The sequence below is a fragment of the Felis catus genome, chromosome B2 (assembly GCF_018350175.1).
Source record: "Felis catus isolate Fca126 chromosome B2, F.catus_Fca126_mat1.0, whole genome shotgun sequence".
Classification (NCBI taxonomy): domain Eukaryota; kingdom Metazoa; phylum Chordata; class Mammalia; order Carnivora; family Felidae; genus Felis; species Felis catus.
Genome location: NC_058372.1, coordinates 151,074,531 through 151,097,363, shown reverse-complemented (window position 1 = coordinate 151,097,363; position 22,833 = coordinate 151,074,531). Strand labels below are relative to the sequence as shown.

Sequence of the window (22,833 nt, the reverse complement as noted above, 5' to 3'; positions counted from 1 at the left end):
CTAAAAGAAGGGAGACGTTACATGGAAGACGTTACTTTTTATACACAGCGTCGTTTCAGTGAGTTAAGCGTTGGCTAATCCCGTATGTGTCTGCACATAACTTTAACACTTGTGTCTTTTTTGTTGATTTCATAACTTTAAAATGAACAAAAGGGATTAGTTGAGAATGAGTCAAAATACGTTCCATAAGGACAATTTTAGGATTTACTAAACATATTTCTGGACAAGGAAGTATCAAATATGCACCATGGGCCTTCTTGTATCCTCACTCAAGACACCACAAAGTGGTTGAGAGGTCGCACTGTCTCTGACCTATGCTTTCTCTCTGCATGTGAAGTGGTCTAGAGCCCTCATCTGGGGTGAAATCTCTGCTCTCCTCTTCCGTTTTAGTTCCTGTGTTTGCCCTTGTTCAGTTTTTGACTATCCGGTCAGACTCCTGGAGAAGGCTTTGCTCCTCCCCAGATTCTCTATGAATGGTGCCTATGGCTTCTTTGTGGTCTTGACTTTGATCACGAAGCCAGAAGGAACCTCAAGAGATACACTGGATCCGTGCGGGTGTGTCATGGCCCCAACAGACTGGAAAAGTGGATGCGGAGGAAATAGCACTTAATCAGGTGGTGGAGCTGAAGGAGACCACAAGCAATCAGGTGTGAGCGAAAGATACCCAACGGAATGACATCACACGTTTTCTCAGAGACCTGGGAAGACGGTGACCTGTCCGCGGAGGGCTGAGTGCAAGCAAAGTCCAACCGAGATGAGGAAGAGATGAGCTGCTGGCAAACGAGGCAGAAGAAGTAGGAAAAGATATTATTACCTGGACCTCAGAGTCACAAACCCCTGTCAAAGGGACTCCCGGCTCCCCTGGACCGGTAACCCCACCGGTGTCTCCAGTGGTTGGAATTCGTATGGAGATGAGGTGTTTCAAGCTCACGGCGTTAATAGTTTTCCGTGAACTTAGGAATATCTGAGAATAATTAATATTTTAGGTGTTTGTAGTGTTTTAAGGATTTTGATATATTAAAATATCTGATTCCAATTTGAAATATGAATCGATTTAGATTTGTAACTTTTTAGTGGAGAAAAATGAGAAAATTTTTCTCTTTGTCAGCAGCATTTGAACTTTTTATTTATTACTTCTTTGTTTTTAAAGTTCATTTATTTTATTTTGAGAGAGAGAGAAAGAGCACAAGAGGGGGAGGGGCAGAGAGGGAGGGAGACGGAATCCCAAGCGGGCTCCGTCTGGTCAGCACAGAGCCTGATGCGGGGCTTGATCTCGTGAACCGTGAGATCATGATCTGAGCTGAAATCAAGAGTTGGATGCTTAACTGACAGCCACCCAGCCCGGTGTCCTGATGATTCTAAACCATGAGGCTGAGCAGGGTTGGGGGGGTCTCCTCCCACTGCTCCGCCCCTGCGTGCGGCCCGGCTCCAAGGGGAGCTCGTGAGGACCCAGACTCGCTTCTCAATCTGACTGCTTTAGTCGGTGGTTATTGGGAAATGGGTCTCAGCCCCACTCAGGGCTCCTCCCACGGTTCTGATTCAACCCGGAAAACTCCATAAGGAGACACATTTAGAGAGAACCCGAGGACATCTCCGGTGATGGTTAATTGAATGGCACACACTTGTGCAGCTGTTCCCGCAGGCACAGACATGGGTGGTGGTGTTACCAAATTCAGCTCCCGTATGTTCTGAATTCTCCAAACGGAAACCCAACTGTCCTTTTTAGAAACCGTTTCTCCAATTTGGCTTCTTGGATAGGACTTTATAGAGAGGAAAGATAAGTGAGGAAGGTTTTAGGGTCAGGACCAGATGGTACACCTAAAATAGTGATGTTCACCAACTTGCTTATGTGGGAGGAACCTGCTTATTAGGTTGATCTGATAGTCACAGTGAAAGTGAGCGGTTGGTTATTATTGTCTCTGCTTCCCGTGGGGGAAAGTCCGCTCGGAGACATTGCCCGGGATGTGCACTGCAACACCTTGTGCTAAGTTACGTGCCGCGTCTAGTAAAGTCAGGGCCGGGCGCTGGACTCCAGGGATCATGCTGTTTTCTTGACTCACGTTTATCTGAGCAGAGGCTCGAGGCTGAGACGCACAGGTTCCTCTCGGCCTCACGGTTGGTGCGGTGGCTGATGGAGGAGTGCTACCGCCGCCTGCCGTCCGCTCACCGCCAGATGCTCAGGAACCTCCCTTTTCCCCCGCAGACCTGACCCGTTACCAGCACTCAGCCGCGGGAGGGACGGTCTCTTCCATTTTGCTTTCAAGATGCTTTTGCAGATTGACACGAAGAGGTCTAATTTCGATTTAACTTGAGAGAATATTGAATTTCAGGTGAGTTCAATAATCAGAAAGCCTGGGTTTTTTTTGCGCAGTTTAGAAATGCTCATTTTTCCTATTGGTTTTGATGTGGAGAAGAATGAGAACCTGGGTGCCGAGTTATTCCTTCCCGTGGCCTTTAAGGAAAGTCTGCAGTGGTAGGAGGTTTGCTGTGACCAACGGAAGTGACAAGTTTAACTTAATCTTTCTCACAGGACGTGTCCTAGGCCTGCCTGTACCTCACAGGTGACAGTGGAGGGTGGGGTGCCATGTGCTCCCCTCCAGCCCCACTCTGGGCGCACCCCCACGCCCCCATTTAGCTCAGTACATATTCCAGCTTCTCCTTTGACTTCCTTGCTGGTCTGCGGGTTCTCTGCGTGTGCTTCTCTGTTTCCAGGTATGTGGGGACTTGCCCCCATCTTTCTTTATTGGTTTCCACTTTAACAACATGTGGTCAGAGAACATACGTGGTGTGGCCTGAAGCCACCGAACTTGGTTTCACGGTCTGTGTCTGCTGTTGGGGGAAGATTGTGCTGCGGACATCCGCCTGGCCAGTGGACTGCTGTGTGTGTCTCACGTCCTGTGTCCTTGCCGACTGTGTCTTCATCAGCTGGTAAGACTGGTGTGCATGCCTCTGTCTAGAACTTCTTACTCCCTCTGATGCCCACAGATGTTGTTTAGGGTGTTTTGAAGCTCCTTTGTTAGGTTAGGATTATGTTCTCTTGGTGAACGGACCCCTTCACTCTCAGGAAATGGTCTCTATCTTTACTTGCTTTGAAATACACTTTGGAGTGAAGATAGCCACTCCAGCTCTCTTTTGATTAGTGTTAGGATAGTATTTTCTCTATTCTTTTTTTCTAACCTGTGTGGGTCTCTTATTTGAAGTGCAATTTTTTCTTTTTTTTTTTTTTTATAATTTATTTTTTAATTTACATCCACGTTAGTTAGTTGTTAGTTAGCAACAATGATTTCAGGAGTAGATTCCTTAATGCCCCTCCCCCATTTAGCCCATCCCCCCTCCCACAATCCCTCTGGCACCCTCTGTTCTCTATAGTTAAGAGCTCTCTTATGTTTTGTCCCCTTCCCTGTTTTTATATTATTTTTGCTTCCCTTCTCTTATGTTCATCTATTTTGTATCTTAAAGTCCTCATGTGAGTGAAGTCATATGATATTTGTCTCTCTCTTACTAATTTCACTTAGCAAAATACCCTCCAGTTCCATCCATGTAGCTGCAAATGGCAACATTTCATTCTTTTTGATTGCCGAGTAATACTCCACTGTATACAGATACCACATCTTCTTTATCCATTCATCAGCCAATGGACATTTGGGTTCTTTACATACTTTGGCTATTGTTGATAGTGCTGCTATAAACATTGGGGTGCATGTGTCCCTTCGAGTCAGCACTCCTGTATCTTTTGGATAAATACCTAGTAGTGCAGTTGCTTGGTCATAGCATAGTTCTATTTTTAATTTTTTGAGGACCCTCCACATTGTTTTCCAGAGTGGCTGTACCAGCTTGCATTGCCACCAACAATGCAAAAGAGAACCTCTTTCTCCGCGTCCTTGCCAACATCTGTTGTTGCCTGAATTGTTGTTAGCCATTCTGACAGGTGTGAGGTGGTATCTCATTGTGGGTTTGATTTGTATTTCCCTGATGATGAGTGATGTTGAGTGTTTTTTCATGTGTCGTTTGGCCATCTAGATGTCTTCTTTGGAGAAGTGTCTATTCATGTCTGTTGCCCATTTCTTCACTGGATTATTTGTTTTTTGGGTGTTGAGTTTGGTTAAGTTCTCTATAGATTTTGGGTACTAACCCTTTATCTGACATGTTGTTGGCAAATATCTTCTCCCATTCCATCGGTTGCCTTTTAGTTTTGTTGATTGTTCCCTTCAGTGTGCAGAAGCTTTTTATCTTGATGAGGTCCCAATAGTTCATGTTTGCTTTTGTTTCCCTTGCCTCCAGACATGTGTTGAGTAAGAAGTTGCTATGGCCAGGAGAAAGAGGTTTTTGCCTGCTTTCTCCTTGAGGATTTTGATGGCTTCCTGTCTTACATTTACGTCTTTCATCCATTTTGAGTTTATTTTTGTGTCTGGTGTAAGAAGATGGTCCAGGTTCATTCTTCTGCATGTTGCTGTCCAGTTTTCCCAGCACCACTTGCTGAAGAGACTGTCTTTATTCCATTGGATACTCTTTCCTGCTTTGTGAAAGATTAGTTGCCCATACGTTTGTGGATCCATTTCTGGGTTCTCTATTCTATTCCATTGACCTGAGTGTCTGTTCTTGGGCCAGTACCATACTGTCTTGATGATTACAGCTTTGTAATACAGCTTGGAGTCCAGGATTGTGATGTCTCCACCCTTGGTTTTCTTTTTCAAGATTGCTTTGGCTATTTGGGGTCTTTTCTGATTCCATAGACATTTTAGGATTGCTTGTTCTAGCTCTGCAAAGAATGCCGGTGTTATTTTGATAGGGATTGCTGAGGTGCATTTCTTATAGGTGGTATTTAGATTTGTTTTACTCTCTTAACCAATTTGACTCTCTCTGCCTTTTAATCAGTGTTTAGACTGGTCCATTTGATAAGATTATTGATAAGATCATGTTTAAGCCTCTCATCTTGCTTTACCTTTTTTACATTTGCCCATTTGATACTCAGTTTCTTTTCCCTGCCTCCTTTTGGTTCAGTTAGATACTTTTGTACCGCTACTTCTTCACTTTTTCTGGCTTTTGTAACTCCTTGTTTTATTCATTTGAGATTGCTGTGCCACTTATATACAGTAAAACTGTGGTTTGCGAGCTTAATTCTTTCCAGAAACATGCTTGTGATGCAAAGCAATTGCATATCAAAGCGAATTTCCCCATAAGAAATGATGGAAACTCAGATGATTTGTTCCACAACCCAAAAATATTTGGATAAAAATGATTATACTGTAATATAATACAAAAGAATAAGAAAATACAAAATATAAAGAAAAGCAAATTAACCTGCACTTCCCTTTGAAAACCTGTGTGGCTGGTGCGAGGGAGACAAGAGAGAGGAGGGTTACTGTGTGGGACGACTCTCACTATCACTCACGGAATCACTGCCGTCTGTTGGCTCAACGGAATCTTTTTTCTTTTCCCACAACTTTAACAAGGAACCTACCGGGTGACGTTTGCTTTTGCCTCCTTTTGAGGATTTCGCAGAAATGTGACATTGCATCGTCGTTAAACAGATCCATCACTCTCACTGCTACAGCCGTATTCGTCTAGTGCTTTTCTATAATATTTTGCACCGTTTCCCACATTTTACACATCTCCCTAACCTCATTTGAAGTGAGGGATTCCCCCGCCCTTTTCTCCTCCTCCTCTGCAGACGAGACGCAGACGTAGATGTCTTGTAAACTCTTGCAATTTCGGCCGCTCGCATACCTCGTTCGTACTTCTCGGTGATTTCCGTCTCAACTTCCACAGTAAGCATCTCCTTCCTACCGCCTTTCTTTTCCACGTTTTTCTGCACGGGGGCCGCTGTATACACTCACACGGATGTTGACTCAGTACAGTATGAATAAACTCTTGTCATCTACGGTATTTAATGTAAGCGGCAATAAGGCAGCAGAGGAAAGGGTCCGTGTCTGCGGGAAGCCTGACGCAGAATGAGGCAAAGTGCTCCTGAGCTCACTCTTGTCCGGAAAAGCAAAGGACTCTTCACAGGTGCCTCGAAGTGACAAAAAACACACTAGTGCCAGTTGCGGGCACCTTCCCACGTTCCGAAAATCACCGATTTCTGCCAGACCCGGTGGCCTGAGACCGAGCATCCGAGTGTGGGGGACGATCACCCACCGTCCCGCAGCGAGAGAAGAGACAGAAGCACCATCGGCTCAGCTGTGATCATGTGATGTTTGGCGTCAGGTACGACTCATATTGCAAGACATCGCTCGTTTATCAGGTTAGATTCATCAGGAACGTTTGCTTGTCTTGTGGAACGCTCGCGGAAGTGTCACTCGCAAGCTGAGGTTTTAACACGTATCTTTCATTGGGACCGTGGGCCTCCACTGTCACCTGCTGCCACCACAGTGTGGGAACCTTATGACAGACAGTAAGCGTCTGTTTCTCCTGTCTAGGTCTTCACGCTATCCGTGTGGCACATTTTACTTTCCAACATCAGAGACTCCACGTGTGACTATTAATTTTGTTTCCGCAGTTATCTCCTGAAGAGATTTAAATGATAACGATGAATCCTGTATATTTGCCACGTGATTCCACAGGAAACGTTTTGAGCCTTGATTTTATCTGTAAAATTAGGTTGTTGAATTTTACGATCTCTGTGATTGTCAAATCGCTGTCTTCTCCACTGAGAGGATTGGGACGATGTGGGGTCTGTGTGCGCGTGTGGTGGTTTTTGGATCTTGGTAGACATGGTCTGTATTTTGTGTTGTACAAAGCGTGCGTTTGTGGAACATGCATGCAGATGCGACACAGTACAGCGTGAAGCAGGCTTCGTGACCCTTTGTGCACCGGACGGGCGCCGGAGGGCCCAGGGTGCGCTGGCCAAGGCCGTGTGCGCAGCCAGGGTCCAGCCCGCCTTTTTCTGGATTCAAACCGGGTGTCAAGTCCAGATTTCCTTTTGTCTCTGAAGCCAGCGCGCTTGGCCGCCAGGTTGCGTGCCAGCCTCCGTGCAGATGGCTGGAGTGGATTTTACTTAGAATTTTCTTTCTTGGCCACGCACCCAAGTCTAATTTCTACCAGGAGCCAAAAAAAAAAAAAAAAAAAAGGTTTGAGTTCAGTGTAAGCATTTACTTGTACTTGACAGGTATTTACTGTGTGACAGTCAGCATTCCACGTGCTTTATTTAATCACATCCTTAGGAAGCGGACACTTAATCATTCATGGAGCAGGCGGGTAAGGAAACCGCAGCACAAAGAAGCTGGCCTGCGTGAGCTCAGTGGTGAGCGGTAGGATTTGGGCTCCAACAAACGGACTTTAGCTCCTCGGTGCGCCCGGCACGGCGCCCCCACGGCACTGTGTGAGCACAGGCACGGGAGCCACGGTGCCACCAAGGGAGGGCCGGGAAGGGGCCCCGGAGGGAGGCGGGACCAGAGTGCGCGGTACCTTCGTGGGCAGAAGTGAGAGCGGAGCCTGTGTCCTCCTCTGCAGGGAGGCCCCAGGCACGAGGAATGTTTTTCACTCTGGATTTGTGCACCAGAAGTGACTTCTAAATCAAGATTTCAAAACAGTTGCTTATTTTTATTCTATGGAAGGCAATATGTATTCTAGTTTTATTAATGTGGGAATAACACTGTTTTTTTTTTGCCATTGAGTGCTTTCAAATTTGTTTTCATATACAACGTTCTAGTTCTGAAACATATATCATTCTCAGATGTTTCCTGACCATCTCATCAAGCCCACATCCTGAAAGCTAATTTCATTCCGAAGAACCTAACAGTCCAAGTACCTTCCTTTCGGAAGACATTCTGCAGATTCTAGCAAAGTCAACAGCCAAACCATAAATTTAAATGTAACACAGCCTAGAGGAATAGGAAGTCTGCTTTTGTCACATTGCTTATTTTCATATTCAAGTAATTTTCTAGAAAAGCCAAAATATTGTACCAGAAACCGATCCTTCGCGGCAATGCAGGCTTAACCTATGGGAGGAATAAATCAAGAAGAGGAAGCACAAATGTATAGAAGGCATTGGTTTCAAGTTCTGGCTGCTCCCCGGAGTTGTTGGGGGGAAGGGAAGGAGGCAGAGCCACGAGACGGTCGGCCTGTCAGGGCTCCCCCGGCACAGGGAGGGCGCCTTGGAGTCCGCGTGCGACACAAATGATGGGCAGCATTGACTCCAGGACTCGAGTCGAGGGAGGGCGACTTCCCTCTCGCCAGCAGTGGTCCGGAGGAACAGCCTGCGCGGCTGTAGATTTATGGCTCACATGCTCTGGACGAATACCGCATCTATTTCCACTTGTGCTGGGAAATTGTGGTAAGCAAAATGAGTTTACCTAAAGGTCTAGTAAGTGTTTCTGGAAATCAAGACGTTTTGGCCCCTGTCCTAGACCTTCTGTTTCCGCAGATGCGTGGAAGATGCTAGAAGTGTGAACTTCCACAAGATCATCTGAGGTTTGGAGTTTTGGGACAGGCGGGCCTCAGATCACGCCGGGAGAGATTCTGCATTAAGTTACTGGGAGCTGGTGTCCTGGCCACCCTTCTGAGACCGCTCAGCCTGCAGACGTTCGTCTCCTGGGTTGTAACCTCTGGCTTCCACCCATTTTCCCCAGAAAACCCACGTGTGTCGTTCAGTAGCAAGGATTCGGCTGGGACCCAAGGCTTATTTCTGAGTACAGCGGTGCACCTGCCTGCCTCCTGCCCAGCCAGGGACAGACAGCACCCGCGTCCCAGGGTGAACAGCAGTGAGAAAATTCCAAATTCAGATGTGCTCAAAAATCGCTAGTTACCCTGCCTTAAGCACAGGACTGTTCAGTGAGTCCTACTCATTTCTAGGAGATGGTAAAGCCAAGAGGAAAATGGAATTTAGAGCACTTTCTAATGAAATGAAGGTCACACTTGCTTGAACCCAGAATGTCTCAAATTATGTGGGGAATATAATGGCGTGATTTACACAACACCCTCTTACTTTTTACAAATTGTAAGAATATCTTGAAGTGAACAGGGTCTTACAGACATCAGGGCTCCTGGGAACAGTGAAAGAGGCATCTGTCAGATTTTACACGGTCAGTGCATATTCAAGTCTAAAATATCGTGCAGTATAGAAAATGGCAATGAAAACAATCTCCGTTTTATTACTAATCCTCATCCTGACCATTTTTTTTTAAGTATGTGAAGGGGAAAGCAAGATAGAGAAAGCAATTTTCTATACTTTGGTATTTTTTTATAAATAATTTTTTGTTGGGTGCCTGGGGGGCTCAGCCAGTTGAGCATCCGGCTTCGGCTCAGGTCATGATCTCAGGTTCGTGAGTTCGAGCCCCGTGTCTGGCTCTGTGCTGACAGCTGGAAGCCTGGAGCCTGCTTCAGATTCTGTGTCTCCCTCTCTCTGCCCATCCCCTGCTTGCATTCTGTCTCTCTCAAAAATAAAGAAGTATTTAAAAAAATTAAAAAAAATAATTTATTCTCAAGTTAGTTAACATACGGTGTATACAGTGTAGTCTTGGCTTCGGGAGTAGATTCCCATGATTCATCACTTACATACAACACCCAGTGCTCATCCTAACAAGTGCCTTCCTCAATGTCCATCACCCATTTCCGTGCCACCCAACCCCTGCTCCCTTATCGACCCTCAGATTGTTCCCTTTATTTAAGAGTCTCTTATGGTTTGCCTCCTTCTTTGTTTGTAACTATTTTTTCCCCTTCCCATCCCCCATGGTCTTCTGTTAAGTTTCTCAAATTCCACATATGAGTGAAAACATATGATATCTGTCTTTCTCTGACTGACTGATTTCACTCAGCCTAATACCCTCCAGTTCCATCCACGCTGCTGCAAATGGCCAGATTGCATTCTTTCTCATTGCCAAGTAGTGTTCCATCGTATATATAAACCACATCTTCTTTATCTATTCATCCATCGATGGACATTTGGGCTCTTTCCATGCTTAGGCTATTGTTGAAAGTGCTGCTATAAACATTGGGGTGCATGTGCCCCTTTGAGACAGCACACCTGTATCGCTTGGGTGAATTCCTAGTAGCACTGTTGCTGGGTCGTAGAGTAGATCTATTTTTAATTTTTGAGAAACCTCTGCACTGTTTCCCAGAGCGGCTGCACCAGTGTGCATTCCCCCTGGCAGTGCAAGAGGGTTCCCGTTTCTCCACATCCTCGCCAGCATCTATAGCCCCCTGATTTGTTCACTTCAGCCACTCTGACCCGTGCGTGGTGGTATCTCAGTGTGGCTTTGAGTTGTATTTCCCTGATGAGGGGTGGCGTTGAGCATCTTTTCATGTGTCGGTTGGTCATCTGGATGTCTTCTTTGGGAGACATTACTTTGATATTTTTAATCAAAACTAAAATATTTTTTGAATAAGAATTAAAAAGGAAAGATTGAAGGTGAACGCAGTCAGTGTTGACAGTTTATCTACAATTGTGTTAAATAAGCATGTGCTCTGAGTCATGTTGGACGGCTGACTCTGTTCCTCCCACAGAGGTACTGTGGTCACACTCACTGAGACCCAGACTGCGGGTCTGTGAGTGTGGACAGGTGCACGCTTGTGTGACCCACGCTGCCTGCAGACGCAGGACTTCCCTTCACTGGGACCTTCCACATGCCTTTCCCAGTCAGTGCCCACATCCACACCCGTGAGCAAAGAGCGTCCCAGTGTCAGTCGTTTCCAGAACTCCATGGCCACGGGACCTTTGTCTGTGCCGTTACGTGTCACAGCAGCCACTCCTTTATGTGATGGAGCGCTTTTCTGTTGTGTCAGCCAAGGAGACTCTGGTGTATCAGTTTGGCGATCGTGAATAAAGCCACTTCTGGAAAGGTCTGTGTGGTGATGCGTTCCTGGTTCTCCTGAGCAAGCAGATGGGGGCGGGGCTGCTGGACCGGTGGGGGGATGGGGGGTGGGGGTGGGGCAGCCACGTGCTCAGCCTCAGTACCCGCTCGTGAGCTTTCCGGAGTGGGCGCCGTTCACATTCTCGCCTGCTCTGCGGCAGCCTTGTTTTGTGAGTCTATTTAATTTTAGCTATTGTGGTATTTTTTTTTAATTAAAATTTTTTGAAACGTTTATTTTCAAGAGACAGAGCACAAGCAGGTGAAGGGCAGAGAAAGAGAGAGAGAGAGGGAGAGGGAGACACAGAATCTGAGGCAGGCTCCAGGCTCCGAGCTGTCAGCACAGAGCTTGACGCGAGGCTCGAAGTCACGAGCCGTGAGATCATGACCTGAGCCGAAGTCGGATGCTTAACCGACTGAGCCACCCAGGCGCCCCTATTGTGGCATTTTTATTGTGGTTTTAATTTGTATTTTTTTAATAATGAGTGATATTGAACACTACATCATGTGATTATGCCCTTATTTTTAATTGTTTGTTATTAATATTAACAAGTTGTAGAACTTGTAACTTCCAGTTACCATCATAGATCAGGTGTACGTGTTGCAAATATTTCCCCAAGTCTGTGGCATGTCTATTTGTGTTATAATATCCTTTAATGACATAAATGCTGAATTTTTACGAAGTGTAACTTTTATTTTATGGTTGGTGCTTTCTGGCCTGTCTGAAAAATCTTGCCAACTCAAAGCCCGCAGTGATTTTCTGTGTGTTTTCTTCCGGGAAGTTTTTGTTTGTGTTTAGACCTCTGGCCCATTGTGTTTGCTCCCTTTTGTCCCCTAACGGTAGGCGGACCGTCGAACAACGTGGGGTGGGCTGTGCGGCTCTACCTGGACGCGGTCCCCTGGAGCTAGAGCACAGCCCCGTGCTCGTGCTGCCTCTTGGCCACCTGACCTCACTGTGAATACTTAATATGCAGCACACGTGGCACACAGAATGTGTGTTAACTGACTAGCGGTCAGGCTTCTGGTCCGTGGCGGGCTATTAGCGGTTATGTTTTCGAGGAGCCAAAATTACGTGTGGACTTTGGACAAGCAGGGGCCGGCGCCCCGAACCCCCATGCCGTTCACGGGTCCGCTGTATCAGCAAAGATGACTGTGCTGAAGCACCATATGTCTGTTCTCACGGTTTCTGTGGGTCAGGAGTCTGGGTGTGGCTCACCGGGTTCTCAGCTCAGGGTCTCCCGGCCGTGACCGAGGTGTTGCCCAGGGCCCTTGCTCAGCCAAGGGTCTCCTGGGACGGATCTCCTTCCGTGCTCGTCGCGTCGTTGGCAGGTTGGGATCCGTGTGGTTGTAGGACCGAGAGCCTCAGCTTCTTGCTGGCTACAGACCGGAAGTGGCCATCGGCCGTTAACGGGCCCCTGTTGGCGACCCTTCCTCACGGCTCCCCCCGCGACGGTGCCGCAGTCTCGGGTGTAACTGTGCACAGGCTCCGTGCGCAGGGCCCCCCCCCCTCGGGGAGGGGTCACGCGGGGCAAGAACACCACGTGTCTGGCCTGCACAGCCACCGTGCATTGACGTAGTTTGGGGCACGGAGAAAAGTCTAGTCAAGGTTCTTTTTTTCCCGTGAATATCTGTTTGCTCCAGTAATACGTGCTAAAAATACTTTTTGCACTGAATTTCATTAGTGCCTTCGTTGAAAATCAGTTGACTCTCAGAGTGTGGGTGAAGTCTCCTGTTGAATACTTAATCTTTTACAATTTGAAGAGATGGTTTAGCTTCATTAACTGGGTTTATTCTCCCGAAGGTATGCGTGTCACTGTAATCGTCTGGTGAAGAACATTATTCTCTCTCCAAGCACCACCCCCGAAGTGTTTTACAGTCTTCCTGTGATCCCATTGTGAAATTGAAGGCTCATTGATTTGTTCTGGAAAATCACCCTGTCTAATCACCGGATTATATTGGAATCAACCTCACGCATCTAGTATGGTCACAGTTTTCTTCTTCTACGTTACAGTTTATATTTTTTCCTCTAGGTTTCTAGGTTTTAGGAAAATGTAAGTGATAATTGTTTTCCTCCTCCCCACTGCCCAGTGGATTTGGTCCAAACGCCTCAGCTCGGACAGTCAGGTCCATCCGGCTTCGCCGAGCCTGCTCCCACCCCGCCATCCAGGCCTGTGCCCCGGGGCTCCGTGCCCAGCCCAGTGGGGTCCCCGCTCTTCTGTGGACACCATCTCCGGAATGCGTTCTCACTGCCGCTGTCGGCCTTCGGACCCCGTTCAAATGCCGTCCCCTGTGACTTTCCGTGAAGTCGAGCCGGTGTCTGACCCTCAGGTGTGAACCTCCAGCTACGGACCTGTGTGCAGCGTGCAGGGCACTGTGCCCTCAGCCTTCCGGTTCAGATGTCGGCTTCTCCACTAGAATTTGAGTCCCTCAGGGAGGGTGGCGTTGTCTTCAGTCTGATCGCCGGAACAGAACAGACGGACGGATGCTCGCTGAATTCGGGTAAAGTAAGTCCATCTGTGTTCTGGTGTCTCATGGCAGCACAGTTATTTCTAACATCTTTACTCATTTCCATGTTGCCTAGAAATTACAGTATTGTTCATCTGAGGGCATTTATCTCATGGATGCAAAAACGCACATCACACAGAATTCTAGAAAATCAACCTCTGAAGCAGTCTGCTTTGCAAGCCTTCAAAATAGTAAATCATTAGAAACACAGTGTTTTATGTTTAAAACTTAGGCTATAATACAACCTGGGAGGGTTTCATCACGTACCCACTTGGGAAGTATGACTGACCCTCCTTCGCGACTCTGCGTCACATCTGCTGACAGAGCAGAGGCTGGCCGTGTGGCCACCACTGTGGCGGAAACAGGGACCGGTGACAAAGGAGCTGTGCACGAACGGCATTCATTTTGCGGCTCCAAGAACTTGAGATGTGGGATCCTCTGACATTGGCGTTTTCCAAGGACCCACGCTGCTCCGATACTTCCCGTTGGTTGTACCCCCACTGCATCCCACACTGTTTTCGTGTTTAAAATGGCACGTTCCCAGTAATGATTTGAACCAAGATGCTTGAGCCGCAAGTAGGGCCGTCAAGGAAAGCACGCTGCCGGCAGGTTACGCCTCTTTTTCGCGTTTCCTTGGTCAGAGGAATTGCTGGTGTTCGCGGCACACCTCTTATCCTCGCACAGACCGTCAGGTTTCCTTGAGCCACACACGTCCACGTCCGTCTGCCCGTCTGTCCTGCCGAGCCGCAGAGCTCTTCCAGACCTTGGGGCTGAAGCCGTAAGCCTCAGATGCGTGGACTTCGCTGTCCAGCTTCCATGGTCACCTCAAGTGGGAAGAGCGTTCCTCTCAGCGACGCCTTCCCTCCTCAGATAATCACGGCCCGTTTGTTCCTCTCTTTGTTGATGTTTGGTCTGAGCTGAACTAGAACGGCAGCGTCTTGGAAGGGACGTGAGGGGCTGGTTTTTCTGTTCCTGGACCCGAAGCGCGGCGTGGCTCATGGCACTTTCCTGCTCTGTGTCCCCTAACCCGCCCCTGTGCTTGCGACCCAGGCACCCCTCCCAGCTCCGTCCCACGTGGCTTCCGGGTTTGCCGGAAGACGAGATGCCAGGACCGTGTGCCTCCGGGGCCCACAGGCTGCCACACCGGCCATGGGGAGCCGTGATGCCAGTGCAGGTGCTGAGGCTCCAGTTGTGGCCGTGGCTACGGAGAGCTCAGTATGGACAGAGGCTTGGATCACTCAGTGTCTCAGGAGCCTGACTGCCTTCGGTTCAAGCGGGCAAACCATTCAGCTGGAGGGGCGCCAGTTACCTGCCATCAAAGATATTTGTGTGTTGAATATTGACGATTCTTTACCATAAGTGGGAGCACAGTAAAGTCTAAAGAACTTAAAATTCTACTCAAGTTAGAACAACAGGAGAACTTGAGGCGCTCCGCGATATCTGTCACCACAAAATCTCCGCCTGCCAGTTGTTTTAAAACGTGCTCAGATGACGCGGGCGTGCTTCCTTGGAGTTTCCAGGACGAGCACGTCAGACACAGAAGGGGGCCGTGTGCACGCTCAGTGATGGTTAGTCACGCGCGTTCATTCGGCAGTGTCTTTGCACAGACGCACATCTGCGTGGAGGAGCTGGCGGGCTGTTGGCATTGAATCTGTTAAATGGTGAAGCTCTAAAGAGTCCATGGTGCTTTAAGTTTAAATCCATTTTCACATTCAGAAAACGAAATAAACACAGGATAAATTATAGGAAATTAAAGCAGAATCACAAAGTAATTTCATTAAAACATAAGAATTGGAGACATCTGGACAAGCTATGCAGAGTGGTCCCCAACTCTCCTTTCTCCCAACACCTGACCACAGAGTCACAGAGTTGTTACTGGGGCTGTGGTGAGTATTCAGACCAGCAAGGCTGTCTGCCCCCAGGACTCAGACACAGTTAGATCTCGTCAGAGGGGGTCTTCTAGTCAGCTCTTGTCCATATGCCTTAGTATCGCTGTTAAGGAAAGAGCCATGAAATGAAAAATAAAGTCCCTCCTCCCAATGGAAGGAAAGACAGAAAAGGAAGGAAGTAGGGAGGGAGGGAGGAAGGAAGGAAGGGAGAGAGGGAAGGAGGGAGGGGGGAGAGAGGAAGGAGGGAGAAAGGGAAGGAAGGAGGGAGGGAGGAAGGAAGGAGGGAGGGAAGGAAGGTAGGAGGGAGGGAGGGAAAAAGGGAAAGAGGGAGGGAGGGAAGGAAGGTGGGAGGGAGGGAGGGAGGAAAGGAGGGTGGGAAGGAAGGTAAGGAAGGAAGGTAGAAGGGAAGGAGGGAGAAAGGGAAGGAAGGAGGGAGGGAAGGAAGGTGGGAGGGAGGGAGGGAGGAAGGAGGGAGAAAGGGAAGGAGGGAGGGAGGGAAGGAAGGTAGGGAAGGAAGGAGGGAGAAAGGGAAGGAAGGAAGGAAGAAAAAAGAAGGAAAAAAATGCAGCCACTGCAGTGAACCCAGACACCCAACTTTAGACTACTTTTCCTAAAACCGGGATGGGAAAAGTGAACAAAAGCGGGGCCTCTGCATTTAGATGTCACTTCAACCGGGGGACACTTCTGGCCTCTGTTCACGTGTTACCAGAGGGAATCACATTTGCCAGGTGCATTCTTCTCTGGCCACTCGGACGCTGACTGGAGCCTGTGTCCATAGGTCGCTAGGGGTGGTTCGCGCCGCGGTGGGAGGGGGGTGTCAAGGACACGTCCTCTGTGGCACGCACCCCGTCACGCTCTGGGTGCTTCTGTGGCCCTGTGGGGCTTCCACTGCCTGCTGCGCTCTTGCCAACCCACAGTTTGGGTTGAGGCAACTCCAGAGCAGGGAGATGTGCAGACCTAGAGCAGCTACCCCGCAGAGGCAGTGGGTCCACATGAAGGCGGGACTGTTGCCGGAAACGTCACTCGTGGTTGTGGCCAGATGCTCATCTGCAAGTGATCGTTCACATTCAAGAGTCTCTCTTCAATTTCTTCTCGAGGATTGCTCTGAAATTAACTCCCGGTGCACAGACTGGACTTGCGGAACGAGGCGGCTGTAAGCTGAAGCTCGGACTGGGCTCGCCGTCCTGTGACGGGTCCCCCGTGGGACCCGCCTGAGGTCAGTGCACCGAGGTCATCAGGCCGCCTCAGTCCTGGGCGCCATTTTGGATCATGGTGCACTGGAAGTGGTTTCTTGCGGTTTTTAAGCAGTCACCACGACAACAGTGTTTATTCCTGACCGAAACATAGGCTTCTGCTTGCCTCTGGAGCTCAGGTCTCCACTGAGGTGACAGGTTGAGTTTGCAAAACTGCCTCGTAGGCTGGAAATGGCGCTCGGATTACACCTGGAAAGGTGGTCCTTGTGCCTCGGGTGTGCCACGTGACTCCACGGTGCTGTGTGTGCCCACGGTTCACCTCAAGCTAGAGCCAAGCTTGGTTCACCTCAGGCTAGAGCCAAGCCACAGCCAGCGACAGGCCACAAGACTTGATGTTCTAAATAACATCTAAGTACCGATTTTAGCCTGACAGTTGTACGTTACAAACGGCTACTTCAGCCACTTCTGCAACAGATTAACAATTCTGTGTATTTTTTGAAAGTTTATTTTGAGAGAGAGAGTGCGAGAGCGAGTGAGAGCACATTCATGAGCGAGAAAGGGGCTCACGAGAGAGCCCCTTTGAGAGAGAGGGAGGGAGCAAATCCCAAGCAGGATCCACGCTGTCAGGGCAGAGCCTGATGCAGAGGGCTCGCTCTCGAGGACCATGAGATCATGAGCTGAGCCGAAATCCCGAGGTGGACACTTAGGCCACTGAGCCACCCAGGTGCCCCTGTCCTGTGTATTTTAGATTCCAATAACTGGTTGGTAGTTGCACGGAAAGTAGCAGTTAACACAAATAGAGTGATGAGCGTTTTCTTTACTGCCTGTCAAACCGAACGACTCTTCTGCCCCGGCTGCCTAGAGGTTGGTCACACGATCTGTCTGCTGTGTACCCTGGGCTAACCCTTAGGGTGTCAGCACTGATGGAAAGCCGTGCTGCCTCACACGGAAAAGACCCTGACCTCGCGTCACAAGAGTCTGTTCGGCATTCGTGGTCTTACGTCACCTTCCAGTTTGGATGGGACACTGTGCACGTGCTGATTCAGGGTGAAGAATTCAGAAATTTTAGGGAAAGGACTCAGTGCCAACTCTGACCGCTTTGGAGCTCAAGAGAAACAGCTGTCGACAGTCACTCAGGGCTACTCATCTGCTCCCCTTGACCTGGAAGAAACAGCCCGGACCTGGGGCGTCACCCTACCCGTCCCGGGACAGACCAAAGGGACGCCCCAAAGTCTCTGCGGTGAAGACCACGCGGAGTGTGGGGCGAGCGAGGTGGGGGTTTTCCCACGAGATTTCTTTCCAAATATCGTCCTCGGGTCCAGGCCGCTCGTGCCCCCTGGACCCACAGAAGCTCTGCTCCAGGGCTCACACGGGGGTACAAGGGCAGTGCCCTAACCCACATGTGCAAGTTGCACGGTGCTGTGTGTGTGGGGGGGGGGAGGGGGAGCTGTGGCCCAGAGAAGGGGCAGCAGCAGGTGCAAGCGGGGGAGGGGCGGCACTGCCCGCCCCCGCCCCTGCAGGTGTCTCCCGCCGAAGCCGAAGCCGGGTGGCTGGCCCTGCCTCCCAGTGAGGGCTCCTGGATGGCGAGGAGGGAGAAGCCTGGGAGAGCTGTCCTGTCGGCTCCCGCCAGGTGGGTGACACCGCAGCGCTGTCGCTGGTCCCTCCGGGGATGGGGCCGCGGACACCGCTGGCAGGGGTCCAGAGCGCCGCCAACGTGAGCCTCGCCCCGCCCCAGGTGTCCGCCCAGCACGGGAGGCCGAGTCGCAGGCCAGGCTGCCAGGAACAAATGGCAGGTATTTGTTGAGAAGAGAGCGCTTTAAGCTGGGCTGATGGAGGGCGCTGGCTGCCGTCACAGTCCCTCTGCAGAGGGAGGTGGGTCCTTTCCTCACTCTACCCTAGACGTGTGTCACCTGTGACTGTCGGGAATGCGTGCACGCACCACAGACCCTCCCCATTAGGGACACCCTCCATGGGAGCCTTGTTGCGGTCCCCGAACCATGTGCATGGACACGTCTCCTAGAGCCCGCCCTCAGTGTTGGACGTGCTGGGTTGGGACAAATGTGCTGTGACATGTGCCACCATTACAGGATCAGACAGTGTCACCGGTGTCACCACCAGGTGGGTCTGGGGACCCCGCCTCCTCATCCCACCCTCGCCCTCTCTTTCCAGGGCCCGGTGGCTCTTTCCTGTCGGCGTGGAGTGACACTGTAGCGTCTGTGTAGGAGCTTTGCTTCACCCGTGTCTGCACTTTAGATCTGCCTTCCTGGTCGCCCTGTCCGAGAGCCTGAGCAGAAGTGCGGGAAGAAGCCTGGCCTGGAAGGAAGTTTCCAGTGCCTGCCTGTTGAGGATGGCTTTTTTTTTTTAATTTTTAATTTTTTTTATGTTTATTCATTTTTGGAAGACAGAGACAGAGCACAGGCAGGGGTGGGGCGGAGAGAGAGGGGGACACAGTATCCGAAGCAGGCTCCAGGCTCCAAGCTGTCAGCACAGAGCCCGAGGCAGGGCTCGAACTCATGAACCGTGAGACCATGACCCCAGCCGAAGCTGGATGCTGAACCTACTGAGCCACCCAAGTGCCCTGAGGATGGCTTTTGACAGACAGTTGCTGTCGGACTCAACATGTCTTAAGCATGAATCGTGTTGAGTTTTATCAAATGTTTTTTATGTTTATTGAGAACATAATTTTTTTCTTTTTTTCACGTTTGTTTATTTTTGAGAGAGAGAGAGCGTGCGTGTGTGCAAGGGAGGGGCAGAGAGACGGGGACAGGATCTGGAGCAGGCTCTGTGTTGTCAGTGTCCCCATGGGGGGGCTCGAATCCACAAACCGTGAGATCATGACCTGAGCTGGAGTTGGACGCCCAACCGATTGAGCCACCCAGGTGCCCCTTCTTTTTAGAATTTGTAACTTGATGAACAGCATTTAGTGATTTTTCTGTGTAGAACCCCCTCTTATTCTTCCAGAAAACTCAGATTGGACACGATGTATCGTCCTTCAACAGTAGCTAGGTTACCAGCTGCAGTGACTCCTGTCACTTTACTGTCTTTGTCAAAATTGTCTTCCTTGTCATAGAGCATACGCCCTTCCATATAAATTTTAGAATAAGCTGTGTCTGCACAAGTCCTTGTTGAGGTTTTCACAGGGATTGTATTCAACCCGTACGCACATAAAGTTGGGGATAATCGACATTTTTACTCTGATGAGTCTAACAATCCATGAACATGGTTTGTCCTTCCACTTACGTTGATCTCCCCTGTCAGTATACTGTAACGTTCAGCTTACAGACACTGCAGATGCTTCTAAAAGTTATACTGGGTGTATCATTTCTAGAGTAACTGTAAACGATACTGCTTTTAACGTTGTTTTCCACATGGCCATTATCAGTATATGAGGTGAGATTGAATTTTGTGTGACGTGACTTCGGTGGGTTCACTTATGAGCTCTGGGAGTTACTTCTGGCTGTTGTTTGTTTTTTGTAGAGTCGTTGGATTGTCTGTGTAGACGATCATGGCATCTGCAAATAGGGACAGTGTCGCTTCCTCCCTGCAAGTGCGTGTGTTTTCTGTCTCACTCTTGCCTGACTGCAATTGCCAGAGCTTCCAACGCTGTGCTGAGCAGGAGCAGACATCCCTCACCGCCCCAGTCGGGGGAGCATTCAGTCCTTCACATTAACGTGGTGTCAGCTCGGTGTTTGGTAGACGCTCTTTACCAGGCTCTCCTAAACTGCGAGAGCTTTTATCATCAATGCATGTCGGCTTTTGCCAAATGCTTTTCCAGTATCAACTGGCATCGTGCGATTTTTTTTAGCTTGTTGATATGGTGAATTGTGGTATTTTGACATCGCATAATACAATGTATCAAGATGTGAAGATCTGCATAACCAAGTGAACTGTATTTTTCACACGATTAATGCATGATGTTAACAAAAGCATGCGGTGGTAAAGACCCTTTCACTCACAGTGGAAGATAGACCAGTAGATTTTAATGGGTCAGAATACATTCACCGATACAGTTTCAGATTCCACAATTCACATGGCCTTTAAGAAACATGCACTCATCATATTTTGGAGATTATCTGCAATTATCTGAAAGGACTGTTAAGAGTAGTTCTTCCTTTCCGAATAGTCTTTAACCAAAATGACATATCGCAACAAACTGAGTGCAGTGGCAGGCCTGAGAATCCAGAGATCATGCCATGCATCTTGCTAAGTTTATTTTTGTTTTGGAAAACGTAGTTATTTTTCATAAAAGAGGTTACTTGTGTAAAAATATAATGGAGTAATCATTGCTGGGAGAATTAAAGTATAAATGTATTTTTAAATTCTCAGTTTTAATTTATTGGTAGATACAACCTATATAAACAAGAGGTCCTTGTGGTTCTCAATAATAAATGTTAAGAGTAGGAAGGGGTATTAAGACCAAAACGTTTAGGGACTGATGTTTTATGATAGGATTGTGCTGGCTTTAAATAATTTCTTAGATTGATTTTGGTAAGAAGTCTTTCGGGCATTTGTGCATTTGCTAAGATTTGAAATGTATTGGCATGAATTTGCTTATTGTATTCTCTTACCACTTTTTGTTACTTGATTTTTATTGTTATTTTAAAATTCTGATATTGTTTGAAACTTACATGAAAATTGCAAGAATGGGGGGGGTGCGCCCAGGTGGCTCAGTCAGTTAAGCATCTGACTCTTGGTTTCAGCCCAGGTCACGATCTCAAGGTTCTAGTTCGTGAGTTTGAGCCCTGCGTTGGGCTCTGTGTGGACAGTTCAGAGCCTGCTTGGGATCCTCTCTCTCTGCTCCTCTCTGCTCTCTCTAAATAACTATATAAAACTTCAAAAAAATTGCAAGATTAACACATGAATGTTCTATGTAGTTTTACCCAGGTTAAAGAATAATTTTATTTTATACCATTTTTGATTGACTTGTTATTTGTCTATCCTTCCTCATTGTACCTGTTAAGCGCTTGAGGTTTGGCTAGATGATCTATAAATCTAAAATACACATCAGATTTTAAAGACTTGGTACAAATGATACAAATTTTCTCATTAATTTTATATTATGTGCTGAAATAACATTTTGTATGAGTTAGATATCAAAATTAAAACATTTGTTTTATTTTTTAATGTGGCTTCAACATTTTAAATCCTACGTATGGCTTGCATAGTATTTCTTTCGGATTGCATATATACAAACTTGTTTTTCAAAACCATCAGAGTACGTTGGAGAAATCTTCCCCCTTTAAGCCTGAACACGGTAGAATGCCCTTCCTAAGAGCTGTGACACCCTCTTACGTACGCAGAACATGTTATAAAAGTCAGGGAATGTAACACTGACGTGATGCTGTTCTCCGCTTATCTAGTCCACAGCTCACTTCTAGGTCACGTTTACAAATCCTTTATAACGTGTCCCATCCCAGGATGATGCATTTCGTGGAGTTACTATGCCTTCCCAGCCTCTTCCAACTTGGAACAGTTTCTCAGGCTTTGTCTTTCTTGACCTTGATTGTTTTGAAAACCAGAGGTCGGTTTCTTCTCTACGATTGGTTGCTACCTTTGTCACACACAAGTGGTGTGTCCTTGTATCAGTAGCATCTTGATACTGTTTTGTCCCAGTTACCTCGTGGACTTTCGTAAGTCCGCTGAGATACTGTAAATCAGGCTTCTCTTTTGTAAAGTCAGTATTTCCCCTTTCGTGATAACTAAGCAGTTTGGGGGTGGATATTTAAAAACGATATAAATATCCTCTTTATTATTAAACTTTTGCCCACTGATTTCATGAGCTTTGGCATTTTTGTGTGATTGATCTTTAAAGAAGATGACAGACTGAGGATTGCCACTGCACGCAGGGTTTTCAGTGTGTGGAGCTGGACTGTGTTCACAGGCATGTGTGCATGAGCCAGAAACGGGGGAGCCCTTGATGGAATGGCAGGGTCCTGTAGGGGAGCTAAGCCAACCGGATTTGGGGACAGAGGAGAGAAAGGGGTGGGAAGTTCTTTCTAAGGATGATATCCCCGTTTGGTTCTAAGAGTGGTGCAAAGGGTCAGAACCTTGGCTTCTAGAGGCAGGATAGCTGTCCTCAGGTCTTCAAAGAATTCTTTGGTGGACGAGCCCACTGCCTCCTTGACCCACGGCCTCTGCCTCACTGAGTCGGGTCCTGTGTTGGAAGTCTCAGAAAGACTGATTTTAGCTCAATGTAACAAGGAGCTTTATACCAGTTTCAGTGGTTTAGAGGAGTATATTCTGTTGTCAAGGAGTTTCCACCCCAGGCAGGACTGGAGGGTGACCTGTGTGTGGATTCACTGTCCCCCCCGGGACCTGCGTGGCCACCAGAGTCTGGCCACCCTGCCTCACAACCTCAAGTATTTTGTTATGGAAAAGTTTAAGCACACACTCCACATGTCACGGGTCCCATGTGCCCATCAGCAGCCGAGGCTCATGTCTTCTCTCGTTCCCTTCCCC

The 22,833-nt window shown here is 48.2% G+C and overlaps 1 protein-coding gene across 32 annotated transcripts in view; it reads left to right on the top strand.

Moving 5' to 3' along the window:
- The window catches only part of WDR27 (WD repeat domain 27), a 186,012-nt gene that overhangs the window by 88,937 nt on the left and 74,242 nt on the right, over positions 1-22,833 (top strand). For 2 of the 32 annotated variants that reach the window (XR_002742562.2, XR_006598513.1), the window contains exons 26-27: positions 12,589-12,765; positions 12,876-13,291. The exons of 24 other annotated variants lie outside the window; for them this stretch is intronic. Coding sequence is in view for 1 of the 8 variants with exons in the window: in XM_019831519.3 (XP_019687078.3) it covers positions 2,204-2,209 (6 nt within the window). In the remaining 7 variants the exon portion in view is untranslated. Of the gene's footprint in view, positions 1-2,203; positions 3,297-12,588; positions 12,766-12,875; positions 13,292-18,543; positions 18,789-19,851; positions 22,163-22,833 lie in introns of those variants that run through there. 6 more of the 32 variants (XR_006598512.1, XR_002742563.2, XR_006598511.1 and 3 more) reach the window with 6 other exon arrangements.